Source organism: Nicotiana tabacum, chromosome 17 (assembly GCF_000715075.1).
Source record: "Nicotiana tabacum cultivar K326 chromosome 17, ASM71507v2, whole genome shotgun sequence".
Taxonomy (NCBI): Eukaryota; Viridiplantae; Streptophyta; class Magnoliopsida; order Solanales; family Solanaceae; genus Nicotiana; species Nicotiana tabacum.
The window spans coordinates 119,470,721-119,498,314 of NC_134096.1; the positions used below are offsets into that span (position 1 = coordinate 119,470,721).

Consider the following 27,594-nt stretch of genomic DNA (forward strand, 5'->3'; position numbering starts at 1 on the left):
GAGTCATAACTAAACTTGTCTAAGATTTAGTTGGAGGAAGATGAGTTAATTCAGTCTGTGTGATATAGAGGGTGTTTTTAATTCATCATGTTGTTCTTGTCCATCTTAAGTACCGTGTGTTGACTCAAGATTTTAGATGTACGCATACATTTAATCAGTAAATAGATATAACACTTGCTCGACCTATTGAAAATTGAGCGGAGTGGACCGATTACAATTTTATGAGTCCTTACTATTTTTCAACCATAATGAAATTTTGGGAATTTGGGTATCAGAACATCTTTTTTGGTAATAATAAAATAGAGAAACGTTGTACACCCCGAATTCTCTCTTTTTTTTTCTCTCTCACCGTTCTCTCTTTTAAAAACAAAAATCTCCTTATGTATATCGCACAATTAACCCCTATCCATTTTTTTAAAAAAAATTTAATCCAACCACCCAAGCTTTCCTGTTGTAGTGTTTGGGGTTTGGCATTGACCCTTACCATGTATATATAGTAGAAAACTATCTTGTATATATATAGTAGAAAACTAGTACAAGGAGGATGACATAAACCTTACCTTAAGAGCTAGCTAAAGAATGGTGGGAATCCATCCATTCAAAAAGGTCATAGGAACAGGACAAAGTATGGACAAAATATAAGAGATTTACAACCTGCTCCTACAGATTCTAATCTTAACTAACAAAGAAGTTGGCCTTATCATACCTAGTTCTAATACTAGGAAATTGACACTTATCCATAAAGAAAGGACCTTTGACACTTTTGAGAAGCTCCTGGTAAGTGTGTAGAAGAAGGAGTTATTTCCAGAAGAAGAAGCAAGTTTAGCTAGACAATCAGAAACTTGATTAGCCTCTCTGAAGCAGTGTGTAATTAAGACATTACTCTGATCCAAATCATGCACTATATCATCAACCACCCCTTTCATTTTGTTATTGTTGGTGGACATATTACAAGCTGTGAGTCTAGCTCCAAAATCATATCAGAGTGTAGCCATGTTGAACACACCATTGTACACCAAATTTGGCAGCCAGAGCTTCACACATACTGTTACTATGGCATTTAACAGAACATGGAGGAGACATTATATGTTTATTAGATATATTAGAATCCAATATAAACGCATAAAGAAGGAGACATAAGGTCTACCCTCGGTAATAAATAATGCCCATACTCATTCTATTTTACTATCTCACAATATTATCACTTTTGCGTTGTTCGAACATCAAAATCAAAATCTTAAATTATCTAAACCTAAAAGAAAGACAGTGAAAATTTTAAAATAAGGCCCCCAGTGAAACGGGTAGATCTTGTAAAGTATAAAAAGAAAACTTCATTCTTTGTAATTTCATCGTTATATTCATTTAGCTCAAAGGACCATTTCTTTTTTCTAAGAAATAAATCTGAACAAAAAGTATGCATACAAGTTGGACCGCTCATACATATCATTGACAAGCCACGATTTAAATCTGGTCATGCTTTAGTTGAAGAATATATTGTTGAGTACTTAAGGTCCAGTTTATAGAGGTCATTGCCGGTCGTCCCAACTAGATTGTGGTCCCAAATGAAGCAACACAAATAAATATTTTTGCTTGTGGGGCATTATATGTTGACTTTTATTATTAAAGCGGGAAATAGGAAAAACTAATTGCATGCATTGTAGTGAAAAATAATCCAATTGCAGGTATATTAGGTAATTGCATATTTGGAAAAAGAAAATTTGAGTTTGGAGAAGAGGAACACGAAAGGGATAGAAGCTTATTCGTTGAGTATCCCAAATATAAGCAGCTAAGCTTCAAAGCAATGGCAAACTTGTTGACTTTTTAGCAAAATAGTAATTCCTCCCTCTCATTTAAGGTGTCTTAGAGCTCCGTTTGGCCAAGCTGTCAAAAACTGTTTATTTTGAAAAGTACTTTTTTCAAAAGTATTTTTTTCAAAAGTACTTTTAAAAAAAAATAGTTTGTATTTGGCCAACTCATTTAAGAAGTACTTTTTGCAACATTTAGTAAACAAATTGTGTTTGGACAATCTTTTTAAAAAGTAATTTTGAGTGTCAAATTACCAAAAAGGATAGTACCAAGATCTTATAATTATTTTAAAGAGAAAATAAAACTTAAATATTTATCGTAAGAGACTTTGATAATCCAAAGAAGGATGTAGATAATTTGCTTTAGTGTAAAAAAAGAAGAAGATAATTTGGAAAGTTACTAGATATTACACAAAGAAAAAATCAAAAACAAGAAAAGTCAATTTTTTTTGGGAAGTTACAATATATTCGTATATATGATATCTCTAATTTTAAAAGAATGGAAGAAACTATAAACAAAAAAAGAAAAAGAAAAAAAATTAAATTAGTAAGGGATAATTTGGAAAATATAAATTTATGGTGATGATAGTTTTGTCTTGAATAAATTAATTTTCTGCTTCTGCTTTTGCTTCTTGGAAGAAGCTAGAATTTTCTGTTTCTTCTCAAAAGCAGAAAAACTGCTTCTGCTACTAGCCAAAAGTACTTCTCCGTCTTGGCCAAACAACTTAAATTTTTTAAAAAGTATTTTTTTGGAGAAAAAAAAGTACTTTTGACCTCCTAGAAACTTGGCCAAGCAGGCTCTTAGTTTAATATAAAAACTGAAATGCCTTTTAAAACAGACTAACAGAAAACAAGACATCTAAATGGAAAGGAGTATCATTAATTTGTTACAACCTTCTTGATAGTGACTAGTGTCGAAGAACTTCTTTTAGAAACCAAAATAGCGATTATTGAGTAAAGAATTTTGAATGTCACATAGTGACGTTCAATATTCTCCACAAAAAAAAAAAACAAGAATTGTTCAAAACAATTATATGGAATTCTTGCCCTGCCTTGTGAAAATGGCAAGCACTTCCCTAGTTCCCTTTCCTTATAGGATGCTTTTATTCAATCCACAAACACCACGTTGTTTTTGACTTTTGTGATGATCCGATAGGTCATTTATAGTTTTACCCATTATTTCAATATTTCAAGACCTTAAATAGCTCCTTTTAGCCTTTCTCGTTTTGCGTGCACAGTCAGTGAGCTTTTTCCGGAAAATTTTTATGAGAAAATTGATGAAAATGTGAAATCGTGCCTTAAAAGTTATTTGAGTTGACTACGGTCAATGTTTTATGTAAACGGACCCGAATTAGTGTTTTAACGGTCCCGGTGGGTCCTTATCGTGATTTGGAATTTCGGCGTATGCCCGAAATTGAATTCGGAAGTCCCTAGCTTGATCTAACGTAATTTGTTGAAAACTAGAAGTTTAAAGGTTTAAAGAATTCTTAAGTTTGACCGTTAGTTGACTTTGTTACTACCAGGTTCGAATTTCGGTTCCGAAAATTGGTATAGGTTCTTTTCAGTATTTATAACTTGTGTGCAAAATTTGGTGCAAAACAAAATTAATTTGACGGGATTCGGACGTCCAGTTGAAAAATTAAAAGTTCTTAAGTTTCTTTGAAAATTTCCTTTATTTTGATGTCCGATTCGTGGTTCTAGGTGTTATTTTAATATTTTAATCGTGCGAACAAGTTCGTATGATGTTATTACACTTGTGTGCATGTTTGGTTTGGAGCCCGAGGGTCTCAGATGAGTTTCGAATAGACTACGGATGATTTTGAACTTCAAAAATTTCTGGTTTTTGACTTCTGCTGGTGTCTAATGTGTTCTTCTTCGTGACCGCGAAGAGTAATTTGGGTTGGGGAAGCTTTCCTTCATCGTGAACGCCAAACTTTGGGGGGTTGCCCTTTGCGAACGTGGACAGCCTCTCGTGGACGCGTAGTGTTGAGGGACCTGGGAAGGGGGATCTGGGGTTTGCTCTACGCGAACGCGAGCCCTGGCTCGCGAATGCGAAGGCTTGGGAGGAGAAGCGTTCGCTAGTGCGTGAGGAACCTCGCGAACGCGTAGGCCATTCTGGTTGTTGTGCTTCGCGAACGCGTAGGCCATTCTGGTTGTTGTGCTTCGCGAACGCGAAGAAGGCCTGACACCCAGTCTATTAAATGTCCCAAAGACGGGATTTCACCCACTTTTCACCATCTTTTCATTAGAGCTCGGCCTTGAGGCGATTTGGAAGAGAAATTTCATCACACTTTCATAGGTTAGTGTGCTTTAACTTGTTTTCTTCCATTTCCATCATCACCCATTTATTTCTAACCTTAATCTATGTTCTTTCATGATAGAAAATTAGAGATTTGGGAAGAATTAATTTTTTTTTTTTTTTTAATTTATAAATTTGGGATTTAGACCTCAAGTTGAGGTCGGATTTCGAAACTTATTACATATGGCTTGTTTTTATATTCTTTAATCATATAGATTCTTGTGAATTGGGTTGTTGAATTGCTTACATTTTATTGATTTTATTTATGGATCGGGTTGCACGCCACAATGGGTGGAATAAGGGAGGATTAATATTGATATTGTGGGATTGGGTTGCACGCTGCAACGAATTTTATATGTGATTTTGATATGGTGGAATAAGGGAGGAATATGATATTGATTCTAATTACATTGGTGGGATCGGGTTGCGCGCCGCAACCGGTTTTATATGTTATTATTGATATTGATATGGTGAAATAAGAGAGGATTGTGTTTGTACCGTGGGATCGGGTTGCGCGCCGCAACAGATTGTGTGTTTTGTATTCATTGTTGTACTGTGTTAGCTTTCGATACTTCCATACGAGATTCTGAGTACATGTACTTTTGATTTTACCGATTCCGAGGATTGAATTTATTTTCATAAGTTAACTGCCTTACTTTCCTGTTACTATTATTATACTGCGTGCAAGTTATTGTAAGTGACCCGCCTTAGCCTCGTCACTATCTCGTCGAGATTAGACTCGGCACTTACAGAGTACATGGGGTCGGTTGTACTCATACTACACTCTGCACTTCTTGTGCAAACTTTGGAGTTGGTCCTAGCGGCGGTTAGTGGATTGCTTGGATTGATTGCCGGGTCGGAGACTTGAGGTACAGCTGCATGACGTTCGCAGCCCTGGAGTCCCCTTCTACCTTAACCTAGCTGTTTATTTCATTTCAGACAGTTTTACTTTCATTCTGACCATTATCTGTATTATTCTAGGTGCTCGTGCACTTGTGACACAAGTTCTGAAATTGTATCTAGATATTGCGTTTATTATGGTTTTTCACACTCTATTTCAGTTCTATTTCAGTTATTACAGTTTAATTGGTATTAGTTAATTTGATTTGTTAAAAATACCTAAAAACCATTCTAATGTTGGCTTGTCTAGCAAGTGAAATGTTACGCACCGTTACACGATAGAAATTTCGGATCGTGACAGCTTTATATAGAAACTCTTAACACTTCCTCTTTCTAACATCATTTAATTTCTTTCCGCGATCTTTGCCCTTTTGGATTTCAACAAAATTGGATGAATAAAGAGGAAAACTAATAAAAATATTTAAAGGAGGTCGACTTTATACCTTTTAGAAATTTCTGTTTTAAAATTTGGTTAACAATGTCAGAGTGAGCCTGAGCGTGGAATGGAAAACGATATTCATAAAAAAGTTTAATTGGGTGTGCTACAACCTGAACTTTGTGTAATTTTTATTTTATCCACATAATTCTTTCCTAGTAAGGTTTTAATGAAATATATTCATGTTTGCACGTTATTGGTTCATCTTTGCATGTTAGACTATATTATTTTGTACTCAAATACTCACAGTAAATTTTGTTTGGACTTCACTTTTTATTTATCCCATTTCATATTAAAGTTTTAACGCAGCATATTCCTTGTATTAGGAACATCTAATAACAAGGAATATTATGAATAAGTTATTTAATGGAGGTTCATTTTTTCTGGTAGAAAAGAAACGACATTGTAGCTTTTTCTTTCCCTAAGTGTTAGCATTAACTCTTTTGGAAAACAAGATTTTCATCTCCTATAAACAAAAGACTCCCGTATCTCAATTATATCAAATTCTATAGTAATAAAAAAATATATCTGCTATTCTCTCTACATCTCGTGCTCTTTTTCTGTATTATTTTATAACTGCGATAATTTCAGAAGGCATTATGCGTCAGAAATTATCATCCCATCCAGCACACACTCCGTGGCTTTGTATTCTCCGTCATTACATCGTACAAAGTCCATTTTAACACATTTGCTTGTTGCATATGTAGTTCGTACTTTGTTGGCAGTAGTAAGTAAATCAGAAAAATGAAAATGTTATTTTCGTATATTGAAATTTGCTTCTTTTTTTTTGGGTTTCCCACCATGTGTCTGGTACTCACATTAGAGTCCGACTAAGTTTGCATCTTTTTATTTACAGTAATATCTCAATTTTGAGTAAAATTATCCGCCATTATTTCACATGAAAATTTGAAAGATTATATTAAACCTATAAGAATGTAATATAAATCAAACAGAATTTGGAACGACTGTCAAGGTCTTGCAAAAGATTTAGAAAGAAAAAGAGATGTTACCAAATTTACAAAAAGTGTTACATCAGCGAACAAAAAGAAATCATTACAGATCATATTTTGTTATTAAAAAAAATCTTATTTATTGTGTTACTCCTTACTTTACAAGGACGACCTATAGTTGGTCTCATATGGAGTATTAATTATTAGTAGCCTAGTTGGTGGTCACATTGATAATAGCCTAGTTGGCACTAATTTCAGCGTTATAATTACGAATCTATGTGCCTTTTTCTCCTGGGGTAAAAGCCGTTCGTTGGTTTTTGTCATGGCTTTTCATTCTTCATCGTTAAAATTATATACTTGGAACACTGCAATTGCCTGCATCATTTTAGTATTGAACTTTTTTCAAGCCACTGAGGGATGCTTCAATTCCATTATTAGTTTCGGGGATTCCCTTGCTGACACTGGAAATAGACTTCATCTCTCTCAAAACAAAACTCTTCTTCCCCATTTCGCCGTGCGACCTTACGGTGAAACCTTTTTTCATCGTCCCACCGGTCGGTTTTCCGATGGCCGTATTGTTATAGATTTTATTGGTACGTACAATTTTTCAAACTTGTACACATAAATATATATTCTTTTTATTTATATTTTTTTCTTGATTGATTTGTAGCTGAGAGTTTGGGGCTCCCATTAGTGCCACCATATTTGGGAGGAAAAGATGAGAGATTCAAGCAAGGTGTGAATTTTGCAGTGGGAGGAGCAACTGCACTTGATTATGCCTACTTGTTGGAGAAGGGAGTAACGCCCGGTAACAATGTGTCTTTGGGGACTCAACTGATTTGGTTCAAAGAAATGCTCTCTTCCCTTTGCAAATTCCCTTCAGGTACTATTATAATTTTCCACTTGCCTGCTGTATTAATCTTTAAGAAAATCTCATATAGCTAGGTTCCTACGAATTACAATACTTCTTCATTTGAAAGAATTAATTAATTACGAACGAAATATACAAATTCTTAATCACATTTCCTTTATTTCTAAATTGGCATTTATTCAAAGGTTCCTGCCCGGTACGTATGATTTTGCAAGACCACATTGAAAGTATTATCCAATATAAAAAATGTTATCCTAATCATTCCAAGGTCGTCATGGCATGAAATAATTATTATTTAGGAATGATTGGAGATGTTACTTCTTTTGAATTTTTCTTTCATCAGCTTGCAACGGATTACCTACCTTGAATATAAAAGCGGTCGAAGTTCTCTTATATAATTCCTTTTTTTTTTTTTCATTCTCTTTTTATTGTTGCGTACAAGCCATGCTAATTTTCTTTGTGTCCTTCAAATTTTATCGGATGTCTCTAAAGGCGGATCCAAGATTTAAACTTTATAGTTTTAAATTCGCAATTCTATCATATCTCATCTAATTTAGTGGGTTCAAAATATATTATATGTACATATTTAATGATTTTTTGGAAAAAATATAGGGTATGAGCAAAAAGCTATGAGTTCAGTTGAACCCATACCTTTTATATTGCATACGCCCCTGGATGTCCCCGAAGTGACATCTCGTATATGGCAAAAATCACTTTTAGCTCGCGGCCAAAACTATTTATATTTGGTAGCCGCAAAAGTGAATATTTCTCTCTTATATTCCCTAAAAACTACATTATGCACATTTGCAAGAATAGACCGATATGTTGAGAACTTGTCACAGATGACGACGACTGATAGTGTCCTTTTTAGTTTGTTGAGAAAGTAGAAATTAGATGGCAATGAATGCACGTTAACAAAGTACTACTATTATATCGCTAAAACACAAAAGAAAAAAAGGGAAATGCACAAATATTGGTTAAACATTAGGTGGATGCCTGCGGCAGAACAGTTGATAATGAATGTAATGGCCATCAATGAGGATTAGCGCACGTATCATTGTCAAACAAACTACACATTTTTAGCTTAACTACTCATAAATTTAACTTGTACGTAAATATATCTACGTTTGAAGATATCTTTATTGTTGTTGATCCTCTAAGTCTAGGACCGGTTATTTAGAAATAATAGGTTTGTAGGTATTTTAAAAAATATTATTTAGTACTTTTATTATAAAAAGTAGAATTTTTCTTATAAAAGGTAATTAAACTTTTTAGATATATAAAAAAAAAGTAACCGTTTAACTTGCTTAAAAATGGGTAGATGAATAATTTTTTTAACAATACAATTTAAGTTGATTTGACAATTCTACTTTTTACTCATTCAGTAAATAAATTGTAAAATTTCGCTTATTTTTCTTAATGTGTCCAAATCAATCTTTGTTTTCCTCAATCTCTTCATATTTCTGAAACGCCTACATTTTTTTTGTCTTCCTCTTTGATATTCTTACTCACTTCCTTTCTTCGATCCAAGATTTTATTACTCATCTTCTTTCTCCGAGATTTTATTAGTACAAGCATTCAACAGTATTTTTAAAATTTTAGGTCTCACATTAAATTTTGGCTTTAGGCCACACATGTACTTGAGTTCTGCTCTAAGTGGTCAAGGTCACGATAGGGTGGTGGGCAGGGTAAACATATGTTGTTAAATTTTAAGTATATACAGCACACATACTAAATTATACTACAAGTTTGAATTGTCTGAGTAAAATGTTCCACATGAGGAAAGAGATTAAATTAATTTGGATGAACCAAAAAGGTAATAATGTCATTTACTGAGATAAAAGTAGTATAAAATTAATTAATATCTAAATTTATACTATACTTGGAAAGAAGAACGATTTGCTATTTGCAAAAGAACAGAAAAAAGATCAAGCGAGTTAAGAAGGCATAAATAAATATTAAAGACGCTTATAATGTGTTAGTATAAGTCTTATTCAACATTTGTCAATTACCAGTTCTTTTTATCGCGCATAGAATGCAAGGAATTTCTACAGAACTCATTGATATTGGTGGGAGAAATTGGAGGCAATGATTTCAACTATGGTTTCCTTGGAAATAGCACTAAGGAAGAGGTTGAATCATATGTTCCAGCAGTCATCAACACTATTAGCTCAGCTATACAGGTAAGATCAATACCAAAAATACTGCACGTGTGGGATATATATAGTACTATTAGCATTCTTGTCTGATATATTTTGCTGAAATTGGAACTTTTTTTTGTAAAAAAATCCTTCATATTACTTAGCATGTGGTTTACCAGTACCTATGATCGGATTATTACTGGTGCATTGGACGGTAAATCGTTATAGCGAGCCTAATCAATTATTGAAAAGTTTGGTAGGGTTTTCTCATATTAACTATACACTAGCATAACTCCAGCTATTCACTTGTCACAAAGTTTCTTACAACAAATGTTCATATGTTCATATCTAACAATTTGTCTTTTCAACTCAATAACACAACTTAAATTATAGCATTCACATATGCATTTTGGTCAAACTATACCTTAAGTCGCATATTAGGTATTTTATGTGAATGGTGTACTCGGTTCTAGAAATCCTATATCTGTCTTTGATGATCGGCGGTGCTTCCCTTTTAATGGGCCTTACGCGAAACGAATTCGATTCGTTCGTGTCACTTGACAATTTGCTTTCGTCAGTTCTTATACGTCTCATAGCAACATGTATACAAACACCACGGCATAACTATGAGGCAAACATTGCTTCGAAATAATAAAACATAATTCTAAGGAAATCACTATTAATTAATTAATTCACGGTGCAGGAACTAATCGAGTTAGGAGCAAGCACACTGGTAGTTCCGGGGGATTTGCCAATTGGATGCTCAACAGCTTATCTGACAAAATTTATGCATTCAGATAAAGAAAATTATGATCCTAAAACTGGTTGTATCAATTGGCTAAACCACTTCGCCCAGCATTACAATGAGCTTCTTCAAAAGGAACTTCATCTTCTTAGAAAGCTTCATCCTTCTGCTACAATCATCTATGCTGACTACTACAATGCAGCCATGCAATTTTATGTGTCTCCAATGAGCCATGGTAATTTTCTTTCTTTATTAACAAGTGTATAATCAACAATTCCAAAAATATTTAGTTGAGCTTGAATTGACAAAAACTTGACTGTTCCTGCTCTTTGGAGCACTTAATTAAATGTCTTCATATTTAAGAATTTTAACCTATCTATATTCAAATTTACAAATTAAGTGACACAATCAAAAATTCCACTGCCAAAATAGATGGAAAATATGATGGCATTTTTGTGTATATTTTTACAAAATCATACATATTTGTTAAATCAACATATAAACATAAAATTACGTCATGTTCTTGGCCTTATAATATATACTATTGATAAGGACGTGAAAATCTTATGATTAATTACGAAATATACTACAGGGTTTAGAAAAGGAGCTTTGGATGCATGCTGTGGAGCAGGAGGGCCATACAATTTTAAATTTTCTGCAGTATGTGGGGATCCACCAGCAAGAAATATTTGCAGTGACACTTCACTGTATGCTAATTGGGATGGAATGCATTTCACAGAAGCTGCCTATAAATGGATAGCCAGAGGTCTTTTAGAAGGCACTTTCACTTTTCCTCCCCTCGCTAAAATTTGTACTCCTTTTAATGCAAATGTAAACCATTTTGGCTCTTAAGCATGACAAGTATAAAACCATTTGACTACACTAGCTTGTATTGATATTTTAAAAAATTCTATAGTTATGAATTATTTTTGAGCTGTAATTCGTGTTGCGTCTAACTTGATGTTTCATCATTCAGTCCTTACTCTTAAATTCACCCATAACAATATTTAAATAAGCTCATTAAGATCATTGTAGCTAGAAATAATAAGGAACCTGAGTTATGATTCCTTGCTGTATAAACTCTACTCCCTATGGTCCACTTTAATTGATTTTTTTGGTTATTTTTACACGTATTAAGGAATTCATGTTTAATTTTAGCATTAATTAATAATAAAATTAACCATATTAACCTTAATTTGTTCATTAAAAATATAACAAATACTCCATCCGTCTCAATCTATTAGTCATAGTTACTATTTTGGTAGTCAACTAGTTGTACTCTTTGACTATATTTTTCATAAATAGGTTTAATTATTTTAAAATATAAATTATTATGACTTATAGTATTTTTATGTAATTTTTGATTATAAAAAGATTATTTTTTAAAACGTACAAAATCTATATCTAATTGACCTTCGTGATTCGAACTATGACTAACAAATTGAGACGGAGGGAGTATTCCTAGGTTCTTTACTCCAAGGAAAACTTTTGAAAAAAGGAAGTTAATTCTTTCTCGATATCTGGTAAAAAATAAATATTATGGAACACAAAAAAAATCCAAAAAAATTAATTAAAGTGGACATGAAGGAGTACTATTTAAAAAGGAGAAATACATAAAGGGCCCCTTTAAATTGTCACCAACGATCAGGTGAACACCTTAACTTTTCAAATGTCCAACTAGACACCTCTACTTGATATATGTGTGTCTTTTAAACACATGTAGCTGATGTGGCATATGCGTGGTTGCTAACAAAATTTTGAGCGGGTGAACTCATTTTTTCAGCCTATTTTTGTTTTCTTTGAAAAAAAAATATTGTGTCTCTTGTTCTCTTTTCCACCTTTACAGTCACCTCCATTACCGACCACCATTCACGGCAGCCTTAACTGAGCACCTGGAAAATTATATTACTACAACTTCATCTACGCCACACCACCATTTTTCCGTAATTCTCTTCACCGCCAGGTTGCCACCATATAAACAAGAATAGCCTTGTTACCCTCATCTCCACCATAAAGAACCCAAGGTTCTTCACCCCCTCATCCTCATCTCTACCAAATAAATTCCAGCAGCCCCTTCAACCACTACCGACAACAACACCTTCATTCCAATTGAAACACATAAATAACAACCAATTACTTGAATCGGCCAAACAATAATTTTAAGGAAAATGACAGAGAGAGGATTAAAGATTCCAATAGAGTCGATTGTTTCAAAATTTTCCAGCGATGAGCTTTTTCGGCGATAGTGGCCACAAAATGAGAATTTTCGGCGAGGTCCGTAGGTGACTGGGTTATTGTAATGATCCATTAGTAATCTAAAGACTAGTGTTGTCAGCTGGGCTAGATGAAGGAAAGTATTAGGCGAGGGAATAACTAGAATAACATCATCGGGGAAGAGGAAGTAACATAAATTCAAATCGACGGCTAGGATTAGTTTTGAATAAATGAGCTGCAAATGCTAGGATTGTGCCAAGTCAGCTGAGATTGTTATAACTAACCTTCAACAGAATTGGGAAGGCAACGAATCCGAGGTCAATCTTATCTCTTCTCTCTCTTTGTCACTCGATCCTTGCCACTTCTCTTTCCCTTCCTTCAATCTCTGATTCTTTCTTCTTCTGCATGTCTGCAGATCTTAATCGGCTATGGAGTTTATCTGTAATGGATAGTTAATTCATTTTGGTTGTTTGCAGTTCGACTTTGTCCATATATATATAAAATAGAAAATTGTCCCAAAATCTCCTTTTATTTCGTACTTTAGTTGATTAATATCTCTGATTCTTAGCGAGATCATTACATTTGGTATCGGAGCTTCAATCTAGCGACTCTATGGTGGCAATGGTTGAAGGAACTAGACTGAAAGTTATGGATGATAAGCTCGTGAGACATAATGAGGCTTTGAACGAGGTACTGTCCCCTCAGGAGGAGCTGCGCAACACACAAACTAGTATATAGGGTACTCTGGAGCTAATCCTAGAAATGTTAACAAATTTGGAAAGAGCTCCTCAGCGAGATCAAGGTGACAGACCTCAAGGAGACTCTTACCACTCCCAGGTCAAGATATGAGGTAGAACAGACCTCAAGCTATGCAAGCTCCTTCTCCTAAGTCGGAGCTGCCTAATTTTGAGGGTCATGAACCTAAGGTATGACTTCATAAGTGTGAAAGGTATTTTAATCTGTATAGATCCCCAGACAACCAAAATGTCAAAGGTGTTTCCTTCTATCTAAATGGACTAGCTAACACTTGGAACCACTCATTAATATTGAGTAGAGGTGAAGTGAGTTGGAAAGAATTCAAAGAAGAATTGCTTATTAGATTTGGAGAAGAACTAATGAAGGATATAGTAGAAGAGTTCAACAAGTTGAGTCAAGTAGGCTCTGTTGATGACTTCCTAGGCAAGTTTGAAGACTTGAAAGCTCAAATGCTGGTAAGGAATCCTCATTTGGATGAGTCTCACTTTATATCTAGTTTTATAGGTTTCCTAAAGGAAGAGATAAGGTTTGATGTGAAATTGTTCAAGCCTATGACCCTAAGATTTGCTGGGGAACAAGCCAGACTACAGGAGAAGGCCATAGAAGCTCCTCAAAAGAAGAACAAGAGTACCCCAAAGCCCTTATTTATAGCTAGCAGTTCTGTTAACTTAAAGGATGTTGTTGCAGCTGTAGTCAAGCCAAACTCCTTTAGACTTAGCCCTAAAGTCTATGAGTACAGAAAGAGCATTTATTTGTATTTTAGATATGGTAAAAAGTATGCTTCAGGTCATCAGTGCAAGAAGAAGCAACTGAACCGTATGAGGGGAGAAGTAGAGCCAATTCCTGAATGTACTGAGGCTGTAGAAGAGAAACCTTGTGCAGACTTGATCATTAAAGGAGAGTTGGAGCAGGAAGTCATGGAAACTATGTGCACGAACACCCTATCAGGTGACAACAGAGGATTCAATACCATATTGGTTAGAGGTACCATAAAAAATAGGAAGCTAACCGTGCTAATAGATTCTGGTAGCACCCATAGTTTCATTGATGCTAATACAGTCAATGAGACAGGTTACCAGGCTAGGCATTGCCCACCAGTGAGAGTGACAGTAGCTGATGGGAACTATGTCATGTGCACCTCCATTTGCACAGGATATTAGTGGAAGATGCAAGGTAGACCTTTTCAAGAAGACTTACTAATTATTCCACTAGGAGGTTGTGATATGGTGATGGGTAATGATTGGATGAAGAAGCACAAACTCACTAAGTTTGATCATGAAAAGATGTGTGTTACCATTGGCAAGAAAGGCAATAAATTAGTGTTGCAGGGTATTTCTGAATAGGGAAAACTAAACATGATCTCAAGTGGAACCATGGGAAAAATGCTGGAGAAGGGCCAACCTATGATAGCTCATTTGTTTATGATGAGCTCCTTGGTGACAGAAGATCAGGAACTAGTAGAAGAGGCAATTCAAGAGGTGCTGCACATGTATCCTGATGTGTTTGCATAACTTAAATCTCTGCCCTATGTCAAGACCCTAGACCACATCATTCCCTTGAAACTTATAGCCATGCCAGTCAGTCCAAGACCCCACAGGTACAATTTTTATTAGAAGGATGAGTTAGAAAGACAGGTCAAAGAGATGCTCATCAATGGGATAATTCAACATAGTCAATCACCATTTTCATCACCTTCTCTACTTGTCAAAAAGAAGGATATAACCTGAAGGTTTTGTGTAGATTACAGGGGACTGAATAACATTACAGTGAAGGGCAAGTATTCTATCCCAATTGTGGATGACCTCTTAGATGAGCTGTGTGGATCTGCGATTTTTTCTAAGGTGGATTTGAGAGCTAGCTATCACCAGATCAGAATGAAGGTAGATGATGTTTACAAGATAGCTTTTAGAACTCATTTAGGCCATTATGAGTTCAGAGTTATGCCATTTGGATTAACAAATGCACCCGCTACCTTCCAGGCTTTGATGAACCAGGTTTTTCAGCCTTTCCTTAGAAAGTTTGTTTTGGTCTTCTTTGATGATATCCTCATCTACAGTCTATCTGTGAAAGATCATGTAACTCACCTAATTACTGTATTTGACACTCTGAGGAAACACTCCTTGTTTGCTAAAAAGTCAAAATGCTCATTTGGTCAATCTAAGGTTGAATATCTAGGCCATATAATAACTGCAGAAGGAGTATCTACTGATCCTACCAAAATACAAGTTATGATTGACTGGCCTAGACCAACCTCATTAAGAGTACTAAGAGGATTCTTGGGGTTGACTGGGTACTATAGAAATTATGTTGCTAATTATGGAGTTACTAGTGAAATTCTCCGCGCTTTGCACGGTCATTACAGAAAATAGTAAATATGTCATACGATCGTGTTAAAAACTTAATCGAGATAGAAGAGATACAATTATCATGCATTATATACAAATATAAATTCTCCTGTAAGGTACAAAACTCACAATATCATCAAAAAAATTAACAAAATTGTATATCAATAAAATAATAAGTATTTATATAGTCAAAGCCTATAAAAGTAAAAAATGATATACATTAGTGATTGAATATTGTAGCATTCTCATGGTTGTGCATTGATTCCATTTAAAATTATAGAAAGAAATACTGTTTGTATTGAATCTACGAACACTTTCGTACACTTTAGTCTAGAAAGACAAAAAATAAGAGTTGCACTATATTCGGGAACAAATTTGTACCAACAGAATGTAATAGAAACAAATTTAGAGGAATCTAAATGTAATGCAAAAGAACACTGGGAGTTAGATTTTAGAAATTGGATATAGAATTGAATACTTTCCAGCTATAGTTCATTTCAGATGTTCACAAGACAAACTACAGTTTTCAAGGGCAGAAAGAAAAATAAAATACTCATTTTCCAGCAGCATAATGCATAAATCTTCCATGTATTCCTCCTCATTTACTTATGTTTCATCCCTAAACCTTCTATATGATGTTAGTCTTGTAGTAATTTTTAGCCCTCATTACTAAGATCAAAATAATGTGTGCCTCAAACATATTACTCTATTATCCACGCAAGTAGGATAAAAGAAAGCATGTATCATTGCTTCCCAATACGGCAATACAAGCCAATTTTTCTTTGACCATTGATCTTGTAATCCCATTCGTACATTAAACGTGCCTTTCAACTTCCATTTAAAATATGACTTTTGTGGTCATTCATCAAACTCCTCCAAATTAAATTTACATTCTCTGCATTCTGCTTGGTAAACCTCAGTCACACTTTCATCAAAAACTTTCAGGTATACTATAATTTTTGGAGCTATGTACCCTCGAAAAAAGTCTTCAAACAAATATATTCTTCTTTAGCATCAAAAGGAAGCTAAAACTTCTAATTAAATGATTACAAGAACACTCACTCTGCAACCTCATGACAAAGAATGCATGGGAAGAGACCCTCAAAACCATTTCAGATTTGTTTTATCCTCCTCATTCATCTCGTGTATATGCTCCTAATATGTTCAGAGCTACATTGTACAGGTTTAGAATTAGGAATGAATACTTATATCCATAAAGTCACAAAATATTTATCAAGAAAGAAAACGAAGATAAATATTTAATTATGGACTACTTTTGATAGAAGAATGGTATCGGATAATAAACAATGCAGCTGATAGCAGAGTAGTTGTTTTCTCTAGCCACCTGCATAATGGTATATAAAATCAGACAGTATACTCCATTTATTTAATTGCGCCATCTGATAGATCTTTTTGAACAAAAAATTGCAAACCAAGTACATGTAATAATCATGGCCCGAGGACATCATGACATTATCAAGCCATATTTTTCAGAATAAACTCCATATTAGTCCCACATATTTAGAAAAAAATTCTATATCTTATGTTATAAGCTGGATAGTGGTAATCCGAATTTTCTTTGGAATATTGCAGAATAGGCAATTGAGCAGTATGAAGAATGAAGTTCTACAAGGAAAACGCAAGACTCATGAAAAACAATTATAAAGGAAAACCAAAGATGAAAACTCCAGTTGAAATGAACTTCAGTGCAAATTCTTTATTTAGGAAGGTATAGACCAGGATTATACAGCATGATTATGAAATAGGATGCATGAATTTATTAAAAAATTAAAGTCAAACATTAAGTTGTTTGCTTCATATGCCAACAAACGAAAAGATTCTTTGAAAGTCCATAGGAAAACAAAAAAAGGCTAAAGAAGTATCGAAGATTGACTCATTATATTTAGGCTTAGCATTATATGGCATCACAATCTGATGCCTTCGAATAGAAGAAGCTGAGAACGATCCAGTGAAAGAAAGCATCCAATAGAGACACCGCAAAGAAAATTATAAGTTGGAAAATGCGAGCCAAAACTCTCCTTATCTGTTAGCCAGAAAGAATAAAAACTAATGGAGCCATATGCAGAACTCCAATAGTATGAAAAGTAATTACTACATAGAAGTAGATCTCGATACAAGAAGTCTACTAAAAAGGAAAGAGTGAAGAAGGAAGACATTGCCAACTAATGATGATACTGCAAAAGGTCCCATTAATTCAATCACTGCTCCAGATTGACCATACTGCAAGGTTTATAATAGGGGTGTCCTCACAAAATATGTTTCAAGGAAAGCTAAATCGGGACTACAGAAGAGTTTGAATAATAAATTAGCAGTGATAATTATTATGCTCCTATCAAATTATTTAACTCTTCCACAGACAATTCTAATTAGCAAAAAATCAATCTTTAATCGGGCAAACATGTATATTTTTGGTTATGAGAAATCCAACTTAAGCCAATACACAAATTGACAAAACGTAATAACTGGTGAAAAGCGTGTCGTTTGCGCAGTGTATATACGATGAAATGCATATAAATAGAAAAAGAGTGTACCTTCTCGAAATCTATTGAAGGAGCCATGGTGAAATCGAATTGTGCTTTTTTGCTGTTGCTGGTCCTTTTCATGTTCTCCTTTGCTATTCAATGATGATGATGATGAACGTTAGTATGACTTGAATTTTAAGCATTATTCCGTAGGTTCATCGCTAATTACATATCTTTAATCGAAGAGAGGGAAGAGAGATTACTGTTCGAATTGCCATAATAATTAATGAAAGGAAAAAGACACGGATTGGTTGAATTTGATCGGCTGCCATTATCAATGAAGGAAGTAGAAACGATTTGTTTAAGAAGGTTAATCGGTGGCTTTTCTTTGGGTTTTATTGGTTAATTAATGAGGTAATTGGGTAAAATATTGGAGAAAATCCCATAAAATGGAGAAAAATAGAAAAGGCAATTGCTGGTCAATGATGCATGCCACGTCACCGGACTTATGGCCCTGGATTATATAATTATATAGATTTATAGGCCATTGACTAATTTACTCAAAAATGATTCTTTTAAATGGAATGTTGAAGCTGATTTAGCTTTTGCAGCCCTCAAGAAAGCTATATCTTCTACCCTAGTGTTGGCCCTACCTGATTATACTAAGGAGTTCATAATGGAAACAAATGCTAGTCAAAATGGCATTGGTGTTGTATTGATGCAAAAAGGAAGACCAGTAGCTTATTTTAGCAAGGTCTTGGCTCAGAAGCACAAAGGTAAGTTAACCTATGAGAAAAAGTACATGGCTTTGCTGAATGCACTAGACAAGTGGAGACATTATTTGCAATACAAGCATTTTGTGGTCAGGACTGACCACCACAACTTAAAATACCTTTTGGAACAAAGGGTTACTTCCGCCATACAACAGAAAGGATTGACCAAATTACTTGGGTTAGACTATGAAGTGCAATACAAGAGAGGGGCTGAGAATATGGTAGTTGATGCCCTTTGCAGACAACATGAATAATCAGAAGACAATACAAGCCAAATTCAAGGGAAATTACAGGCAATTAGTGTCTCAGTTCCTTCTTGGATGCAAGAGATAGCACACAGTTATGAAGGTGTTTACCCGAAAAATGGATAGAGTTGAATTTATACGCAGTTCCGAGGATATGTGACGTCACTTGATACAAAATGCAAGGATAAATAAAATATAAATATAGATTGGAGAGAATGCAATCTAGATAAGGTTATCAAGAACAGTGAACCTTAGGATTCGACCAATAAAATCAATCTAAGAAACTGGAAGAGCGATTCTTTACTATAGAAGAATATAATACTTTTATTACAATGTAAGTCTAAGAAGAACTTGTGCTACAGAAATGATAACCAAGCCCTTTTATAGTGGAGGGATTCGGCTCCAAGAATAACAAAATAAACATTCAGTGGGAGACCCATGATAAGTCAGCTTTTCCATAATTTCTGCCAAGATTCCCTCTAGTGGGATTGCAACGGCTTTTGTCTGCGAGCTCGATCTCGCTTAGAATCCTCGATTTTGGTTCGAGCTTGATTTCGGCTCGAACTTGTGATCCTGGTTCGAACCCGATCCTGGTTCAAGCCCTCGAATTGATTCCAGGTCAGTGTTGGTTGGTCTTTGGATTATTAGCACGATAGGTCTACTCTGCGTCATGGTTCGATTCTTGTTCGAGTTTGATTATGATATCGATCTCGACACGGACCGGCCTCCCCGGGTTCGAGGTTAGTTCGTCTCCCCTTCGGGATCTTACTTTGATACATCACCCTTCGAACCATACCGGACATACCAAGGCTGAAATCTATTTCGACCGTATAGAGATAGTCCCCTCATTTCTCAGAAAGAATATGGCGAGAAACGATATGATTTTCAACAGCTCGATCGGATTATATCTTGTCATTTTCATCGGGTTCGACCATGATGCATCTGGTAGCTGTCCCGTCGGTTTAGTCTTTTAAGGCATTTAATGTATGTCAGGCGGTGGTCGGCCACTGCTGATACTGAACCGCCATCGTTTGATCCTATAAATAACCCTTACTTTTATCTTTTACCATTTTTACATATTCTATCTTCCAAAATTTCCCAAGTTCATCTTCGTACTCTCCAACTTACCAGTAAAGCTGTGATTTCTTTTCGAAAAAACCCTTCTTCAATTTTACCAAATCTCTATCACTTTCTTCTATTCCTTACTTTTGAATTCAAAAATGGCGAAAACATCGCAAACCATTCCTCAGAAAGAGAAGGCTTCATCTTCACAGTGTGTCGCCGATGAGGCACCAGTAGAACCACGGCCTGAGGAGTGTGTTCCTGGGGCGTACGTCCTTACTTCAGATTTTAAGGTTGATAAAGGTTCATCGGTCCCTGGCCGGTGTGAGCCGGTATTGAGGTACATGTGTTCGATAACCGAGAAGCACCTCGATCTGTTACAGAAGGATTGCAATTAGGGTGAAAAAGAAGTAATAATACCTACCCCTGACGAAGATATTACTTCTTAGTGAAAGAGTTTTTGAACGTTTATACTTACCCTTTCACTTTGGGTCCCCTCGATTCCGACATTATTGACTTCTGTCGATAATATCAGGTAACCCTAGGCCAGTTCCATCCTTCTTTGTGGCGGATCGTTATCCTGATCCGATATTTTGTGAGCAAAATAGAGGGGATGTCGTTCACCCTCGATCATCTTATTCGGCTGTACCGTCCCCGGCTTTATCGAGGAGGGTTAATAAAATTCCAGCGTCGGGCTACCAAGGCTCTGTTCTCGAGTATTGATGAGGACAGGGACCGGGGTTGGATGGGCAGGTTCGTTCGAGTAAGGACTTCGGACTTGATCCGGACTGAAAAGATCCCCTTTCCTGAGGAGTGGAATATGAAACGTAAGTGTGATCTTGCTGTTGCTTCTATTTTGTTCTTTCATTTATTCTCTTATCGACACTCCTCCTTTTGTGATGTAGCGGTTCCCTGGATGCCCGGAGCAGTTCCCGATCTCAAGAGCTGGGTATGGGCTCTTGTTTTGACCTCCACATACGCCGAGCGCTCATGGCGTGATTTGTCAAAGGGTCGGTGGGAGGCCAAAAATCACGGTAAGCTCATTTCTCGGGCTCTGATGATCCGAACGAGGCATTTCTCAAAATATTTTTTTATAAGGTTTCCCATATGTAGGTTTGGGTAAAGACGCGGTCTTGAGGCATCTGTCCAATGAGGAGGACATTTCGACCTCTGTCCCAAAGCCGGTGAAGGAAAATAAAAGGAAGAGAGCCTCGGTTCCCGAATATCCAAAACCGAAGAAGAGGACGGCTCGTAGGTCGAACAAGAATGTCATTCCTTTGACCGTGGAATACATTTTGCATCTAAGGGATGAAGAAGAAGAAGAAGAAGAAGAAGAAGAAGAAGAAGAAGAAGAAGAAGAAGAAGAAGAAGACAATGAGTCCGCGCTGGCAGTCCGAACGAAGAGAGCCACCGATGCCTCATCGCCGGCTGGATCGATGATGCTCTATGAGGCTCTACCTCGAGCTGAAGATATACCGGAGAAAGATTCAGGTAGAGTCCCCGAACTATCGGATGTCGAAGACGCCTCTCATCGGAGTAAATCGGCAGGGGTTACAATCGAAGAGCCCCTCGAACCCCTCCGAGTCGAGGGGAATGCTCCAAGCGAGTCATTTGGGGCAGCAGCAATCGAGGACTCACCTACCTTTCCCGCATTTTCCGCAGGGGTGATTCGGGAAGCTCAAGCTCTGGGAGCCCTCGATCTAGACAGGCCTCACGATGAAGAAGATCTATTTCGTGACCTGTTTACTGGTATCGAGGACGTTGCCAGTGCCGGTGATGAATCAGATCTTTTTCACGGATTGCGGCAGACTTTGATTCAGGTGAGCCTTTAAAATTATTTTGTCGGTACTGTCTTTATGTTCGTTTTTCATTAACTTCGCTTCTTGTTTCTTTGTAGGCAGCGGTAGTCCATCGAGAACAATGTTCTCGTTCCCAGAATGAGCTGCATCGATACGCGACCGGCCTTCACCGCGCTACTAACGAGAGGAACTCCCTTAGACTTTCCTTAGGGCAGAGAGAGGAGGAAATAAAAGACCTCCGGGCTGAGCTGGCCAAGGCTTATCGAGATCAGAATGATTTGTCTGAGCAGGTAATGATGCTTTTGAAAGCCTATGGGCTTGATACAGGAACGATAGCTAACATTTTGGTCTCACAGCTGCAGCAAAAAATCGAGATGATCGGGAAGCTTCGTGAGGAGGTCGACGTGATAAGGATGGAGTCCTTGCGGTGGAAAGAAGGTATGGACCGCTTTGCTGCAGAAAAAGAGACTGCTCAAGCCCAGTTATCGTCGTACGAAACCCAATTTTAGAAAATGAAGGAAAAAGGCCTGGTTCAAGACAGAGGAATTGAGGAGCTTGAGGCTCGGTTGGCCTCTGTACTTGCCAAGGCCGAATCCGATGTTGAAAAAGGCAAAGGCCGATGCGGATGCGCTCGTGGCCGTCTATCGGGCCGATGCTGAAGCTGCCCAAGTCCAGGAAAGAGAGGCAGCCGAATCCGCCTATAGTCGAGCGCATTGGGTCGCCGAACTTGCTAAGTGCCGATCCAGAAGGGAAACTCTCGCGGAAGAGATAAAAATGGCAAAAAAACTCGAAGCTGATGCTGAAGCTATGGTTTTTGATGGTGATGATGACGACGATGGGAGCAAGAGCGGATCCGAAAATGGGGGGAACCTGTTAAAGAAGAGACCGCTCCCGGTCGAGAAATTTAGTTCTTAGTTTTTACGTTGTAATCACCCATGCAGATAAATTTATGTATAGACATATCTCCTCTTTCGCCGATTTGCTTCTGTTTTTGTTTCCCGTCTTGCGAGGACTTTATTTGCCTTATGAATGTTTCCACAATGTTTTAAACAACTTAATCAAATTTGGACCTCGTAGCCTCTGTAACCGAGCGAGCGTTTACTCAAAGTTGGGGCAATGTAGACCCTTAGGCTTATTAGTTGTCAATGATTCGATTTTGAAGAAATATAGCCCGTGGGCGTAATGGTCGAGCGAGTGTTTGCTCGGACCTGAAAATGTAGCCCGTAGGCTTAGTCGAGTGAATGATTCGAAGTCGAATTAATGTAGCCCGTAGGCTTAACTGTCGAGTGAGTGTTTGCTCGAACTCGAAATAAAATAGCCCGTAGGCTTGGTCGAGTGAATGATTCGAACTCGAAAGTAATGTAGCCCGTAGGCTTAATGGTCGAGTGAGTGTTTGCTCGAACTCGAAATAAAAATAGCCCGTAGGCTTGGTCGAGTGAATGATTCGAACTCGAAGTAATGTAGCCCGTAGGCTTAATGGTCGAGTGAGTGTTTGCTCGAACTCGAAATAAAAATAGCCCGTAGGCTTGGTCGAGTGAATGATTCAAACTCGAAGTAATGTAGCTCGTAGGCTTAGTCGAGTGAATGATTCGAACTCGAATAATGTAGCCCGTAGGCTTAACGGTCGCATGAGTGTTTGCTCGAACTCGAAATAAAAATAGTCCGTAGACTTGGTCGTGTGAATGATTCGAACTCGAAGTAAAAACGGCCCGTAGGCTTGGTCGAGTGAATGATTCGAACTCGAAGTAATGTAGCCCGTAGGCTTAATGGTCGAATTGTATCTTAATTCTGATTGCACAATAAATCTCAAAATAGAGGAATCTTCATTGGATATAAGATGCCGATAAAAAGAGAACTTTCTTCACACGTTATTACACGCCTGGGTTCGGGCCAATCTATATGAGCATGGTTCGCTTCGACCATTTGGCTCTTTACAGTTTTTCCTATTGGGACCCTGTTGCTGTGAAATAACTTTCTTGTGGGACCTCGGATATTGTCATAAATGCTGCACGACCAGTGGTTGCCTCATTAAAAACCTTGCCAAAAAACCCATTTGGGATAAAACCGGTCTAAGGGAAAAAGAGTGCAACGCGTGCTTTCCAGCGAGAGATCCGTCCCTTGTTCGGACTTCTGCAGGGGTCAGTTTCGAGATATAAACGAATATGGAAATGTTGTACCTTAGCAATAGTACCATTTTAGATGTGATACATTCTAGCTGCTTGATAGCTGTTTGCCGTTTATAACGCCGATCCTGTACGACCCCTTTCCGATGTCCTCGAGTACCTGATATGGTCCTTCCCAATTCGGTCCTAGCTTCCCTTCATTTGGATTTCGGGTATTGATGGTAATTTTTCTCAACACTAAGTCCCCAGGCTTAAAATGGCGGAGCTTGGTTCTTCGATTATAATATCTTTCGATTCGCTGCTTTTGGGCGGCCAATTGGATGAGAGCAGCTTCTCGTCTTTCGTTCGATAGTTCGAGGCTTGTATTCATAGCCTCGTTATTTGATTCTTCCATCGCGAATCGAAATCTGGCACTGGGTTCACCAACTTCGACTAGTATCAATGCTTCAGATCCATATACTAAGGAGAACGGGGTTGCCCCCGTACTAGATTTTGACGTTGTCCGATATGCCCAAAGGACTTCGGGCAGGATTTCTCTCCATCTAACTTTAGCATCGTTCAAGCTATTCTTTAAGTTTTGAATGACAGTTTTGTTTGTTGATTCGGCCTGCCCATTCCCAGTGGGGTGGTATGGCGTTGACAGTATCCTTCTTATCTTGTAGTCTTCGAGGAATCTTGTTACTTTGCCGCTAACGAATTGTTTTCCATTATCACATACTATTTCGGCGGGTATCCCGAACCGGCATATGATATGATCCCAAATAAAGTCTATAACTTCTTTCTCTCTTATTTTCTCGAATGCCTGCGCTTCAACCCATTTAGAAAAATAGTCAGTCATAAACAAAATGAATTTGGCTTTACCTGGGGTCGATGGCAGAGGGCCGACGATATCCATTCCCTATTTCATGAATGGCCACGGGGATAGGACTGAGTGGAGTTGCTCTCTGGGCTAGTGGATCATCGGTGCGAACCTTTGACATTTGTCACATTTACGAACAAATTCCTTCGTATCTTTCCCCATATCGATCCAATAATACCCTGCTCTGATTATTTTTCGGACTAATGTATCAGCTCCAGAGTGATTCCCGCAAGTACCCTCATGCACTTCCCGTAGGACATAATCGACATCCCCCGGACCCAAGCATACCGCTAACGGTCCATCGAACGTTCTTCAGTACAACGCTCCGTCCGAAGCCAGCGTGAATCGAGTAGCTTTGGTCCGTAGGGTTCTGGAATCTTTAGGGTCCGATGGGAGTTTTTCGCTTTTCTAGTATTCAATATACTTGTTTCTCTAATCCAAGGTTAAGCTTGTAGAATTTATTTTGGCGTGACCTTCTTCGATTACTGATCTCGAAAGTTGAACAACATTCCCCGAGCCCGTATCATCTACCTAGACCGACGACCCCAAATTCGCAAGTGCATCGGCCTCATTATTCTGTTCCCGTGGTACATGCCGTAAAGTCCATTGTTTGAAATGGCTCATAGTGATAAGCAGTTTATCTAAATACCTTTGTATCCTACCTTCTCGAACTTCGAAGGTTTTTTTTACTTGACTCACCACCAACAAGGAGTCACAGTTGGCTTCAATGACTTCTACTCCCAAGTTTCTAGCTAGCTCGAGACCTGCAATTATGGATTTATACTCGGCCTCGTTGTTAGTCAACCTAATTGTTTTAATAGATTGCCTAATAGTGCTACCCGTGGGTGGTTTCAAAACTATGCCCAGCCCGGACCCTTTTATTTTCGAAGCCCCGTCCGTAAAAAGGATCCATACCCCTGATGATGTACCTAATTTCAACAGTTCCTTTTCGACTTCGGGTACGAGGCCTGGTGTGAAATCTACCACGAAGTCTGCTACAATTTGAGACTTGATGGCCGTGCGGGGTTGATATTTGATATCGTACCCACTGAGTTCGACGACCCATTTGGCCAGTCGGCCTGATAACTCGGGTTTGTGCAAAATATTACGAAGCGGGTAAGTGGACAATACACATATGGGATGACATTGAAAGTACGACCTTAACTTTATTGAGGCGCTTATCAGTGCAAGTGCCAATTTTTCTAGGAGAGGATATCTAGTTTCTGCCTCTCCTAAGGTTCGACTCGTATAATACACAGGGAATTGCGTACCTTTCTCTTCTCGAACTAGGACACCGCTTACGGCTTCCGATACTGCCAAGTACAAACAAAGTTTCTCGTCTATTTTTGGAGTATGAAGCAGTGGTGCGCTTGATAGATATCGCTTTAGTTCTTCTAATGCTTGTTGGCACTCCGGGGTCCAAGAAAAATCGTTCTTCTTTTTGAGTAGAGAGAAAAATTTATGACTTCGATCAGATGATCTTGAGATGAACCGGCTTAAGGCGGCAATCCGACCCGTTAGCCTTTGTACGGCCTTCACGCTGTCCACAACGACGATGTCTTCGATGGCCTTGATTTTATCGGGGTTAATCTCTATTCCCCGATGTTACACCATGAAGTCGAGGAACTTGCCCGAACCGACCCCGAAAGCACAGTTCTCGGGGTTGAGCTTCATGTTGTATTTCCTTAAAATCTCGAACTTTTCCTGTAAATGAATTAAATGGACCTCTGCGCGCAGGGGCTTAACTAACATGTCATTAATATAAACTTTCATTGATTTTCCTATTTGTTCTTCGAATATTTTATTTACTAGGCGTTGGTAAGTAGCCCCTGCGTTTTTTAGCCCGAATGGCATCACATTATAACAATACGTTCCATATTTGGTGACAAATGAAGTCTTTTTCTGGTCCTCCGGGTTCATCTGGATTTGATTATACCCGGAATAGGCATCGAGAAAAGTGAGGATCTCGTGGCCGGCTGTGGCATCGATCATGCGATCGATATTAGGCAGCGAAAAGGAATCTTTGGGGCATGCTTTGTTCAAATCCTTATAGTACACGCACATTCTAAGTTTGTCCCCTTTTTAGGGACTACAACTATGTTGGCTAACCATTCGGGATATTTCACCTCCCGAATAGACCCTACTTTGAGAAGCTTGGTTACCTCGTCCTTTGTGAATGCGTGCTTTCTATCGGACTGAGGTCTTCTCTTTTGCTTCACCGGTCTGAACTTGGGGTCCAAACTTAGCTGATGTGTCGTTATGTCTGGCGGGATCCCTGTTATATCTAAATAGGACCAGGCAAAACAATCGATGTTATCGATAAGAAATTGAACGAGTTTCTTCCTGAGTTCAGGGCTCAACCCAGTTCCCAAGTATACCTTTCGCTCGGGACGGCGCTCGATTAATATGACTTGCTCTAGCTCCTCGATCGTCGATTTTGTGGCGTCGGAGTCATCGGGAATCACGAAAGATCAAGGGACCCTTTGATCACCATCCTCTTCAATTTTCTGGTTGTCTGGCTGGGTTGAAGCCGATGTCTGTGATTGCTATTTGGTGTCTCGTTCTCCTTCCGGGCCCGATCTTTTTATTGGTGAAAGTGAGGACACTGGTTTAGCTTCGTCGACGGCGAATATTTCTTTCACGGCTGGTTGTTCTCCGTACATCATTTTGACACCTCCCGACATCGGGAATTTGAGGGCCTGGTGTAGGGTCGAAGGCATAGCTCTCATGTTGTGGATCCATGGCCTTCCGAAAAGGGCGTTATATATCATATCGCCTTCGATCACGT

General features: G+C 37.8%; 1 protein-coding gene across 1 annotated transcript; it reads left to right on the forward strand.

The window, feature by feature from the left end:
* Positions 1–6,596: 6,596 nt before the first annotated feature.
* LOC107789302 (GDSL esterase/lipase At1g28610) lies at positions 6,597–11,087 on the forward strand. The gene is made up of 5 exons (XM_016611082.2): positions 6,597–6,983; positions 7,061–7,273; positions 9,296–9,444; positions 10,106–10,382; positions 10,740–11,087. The coding sequence occupies exons 1-5, from the start codon at positions 6,713–6,715 to the stop codon at positions 10,997–10,999; spliced, it is 1,170 nt and encodes a 389-aa protein (XP_016466568.2). The 5' UTR covers positions 6,597–6,712; the 3' UTR covers positions 11,000–11,087.
* Positions 11,088–27,594: the final 16,507 nt, after the last annotated feature.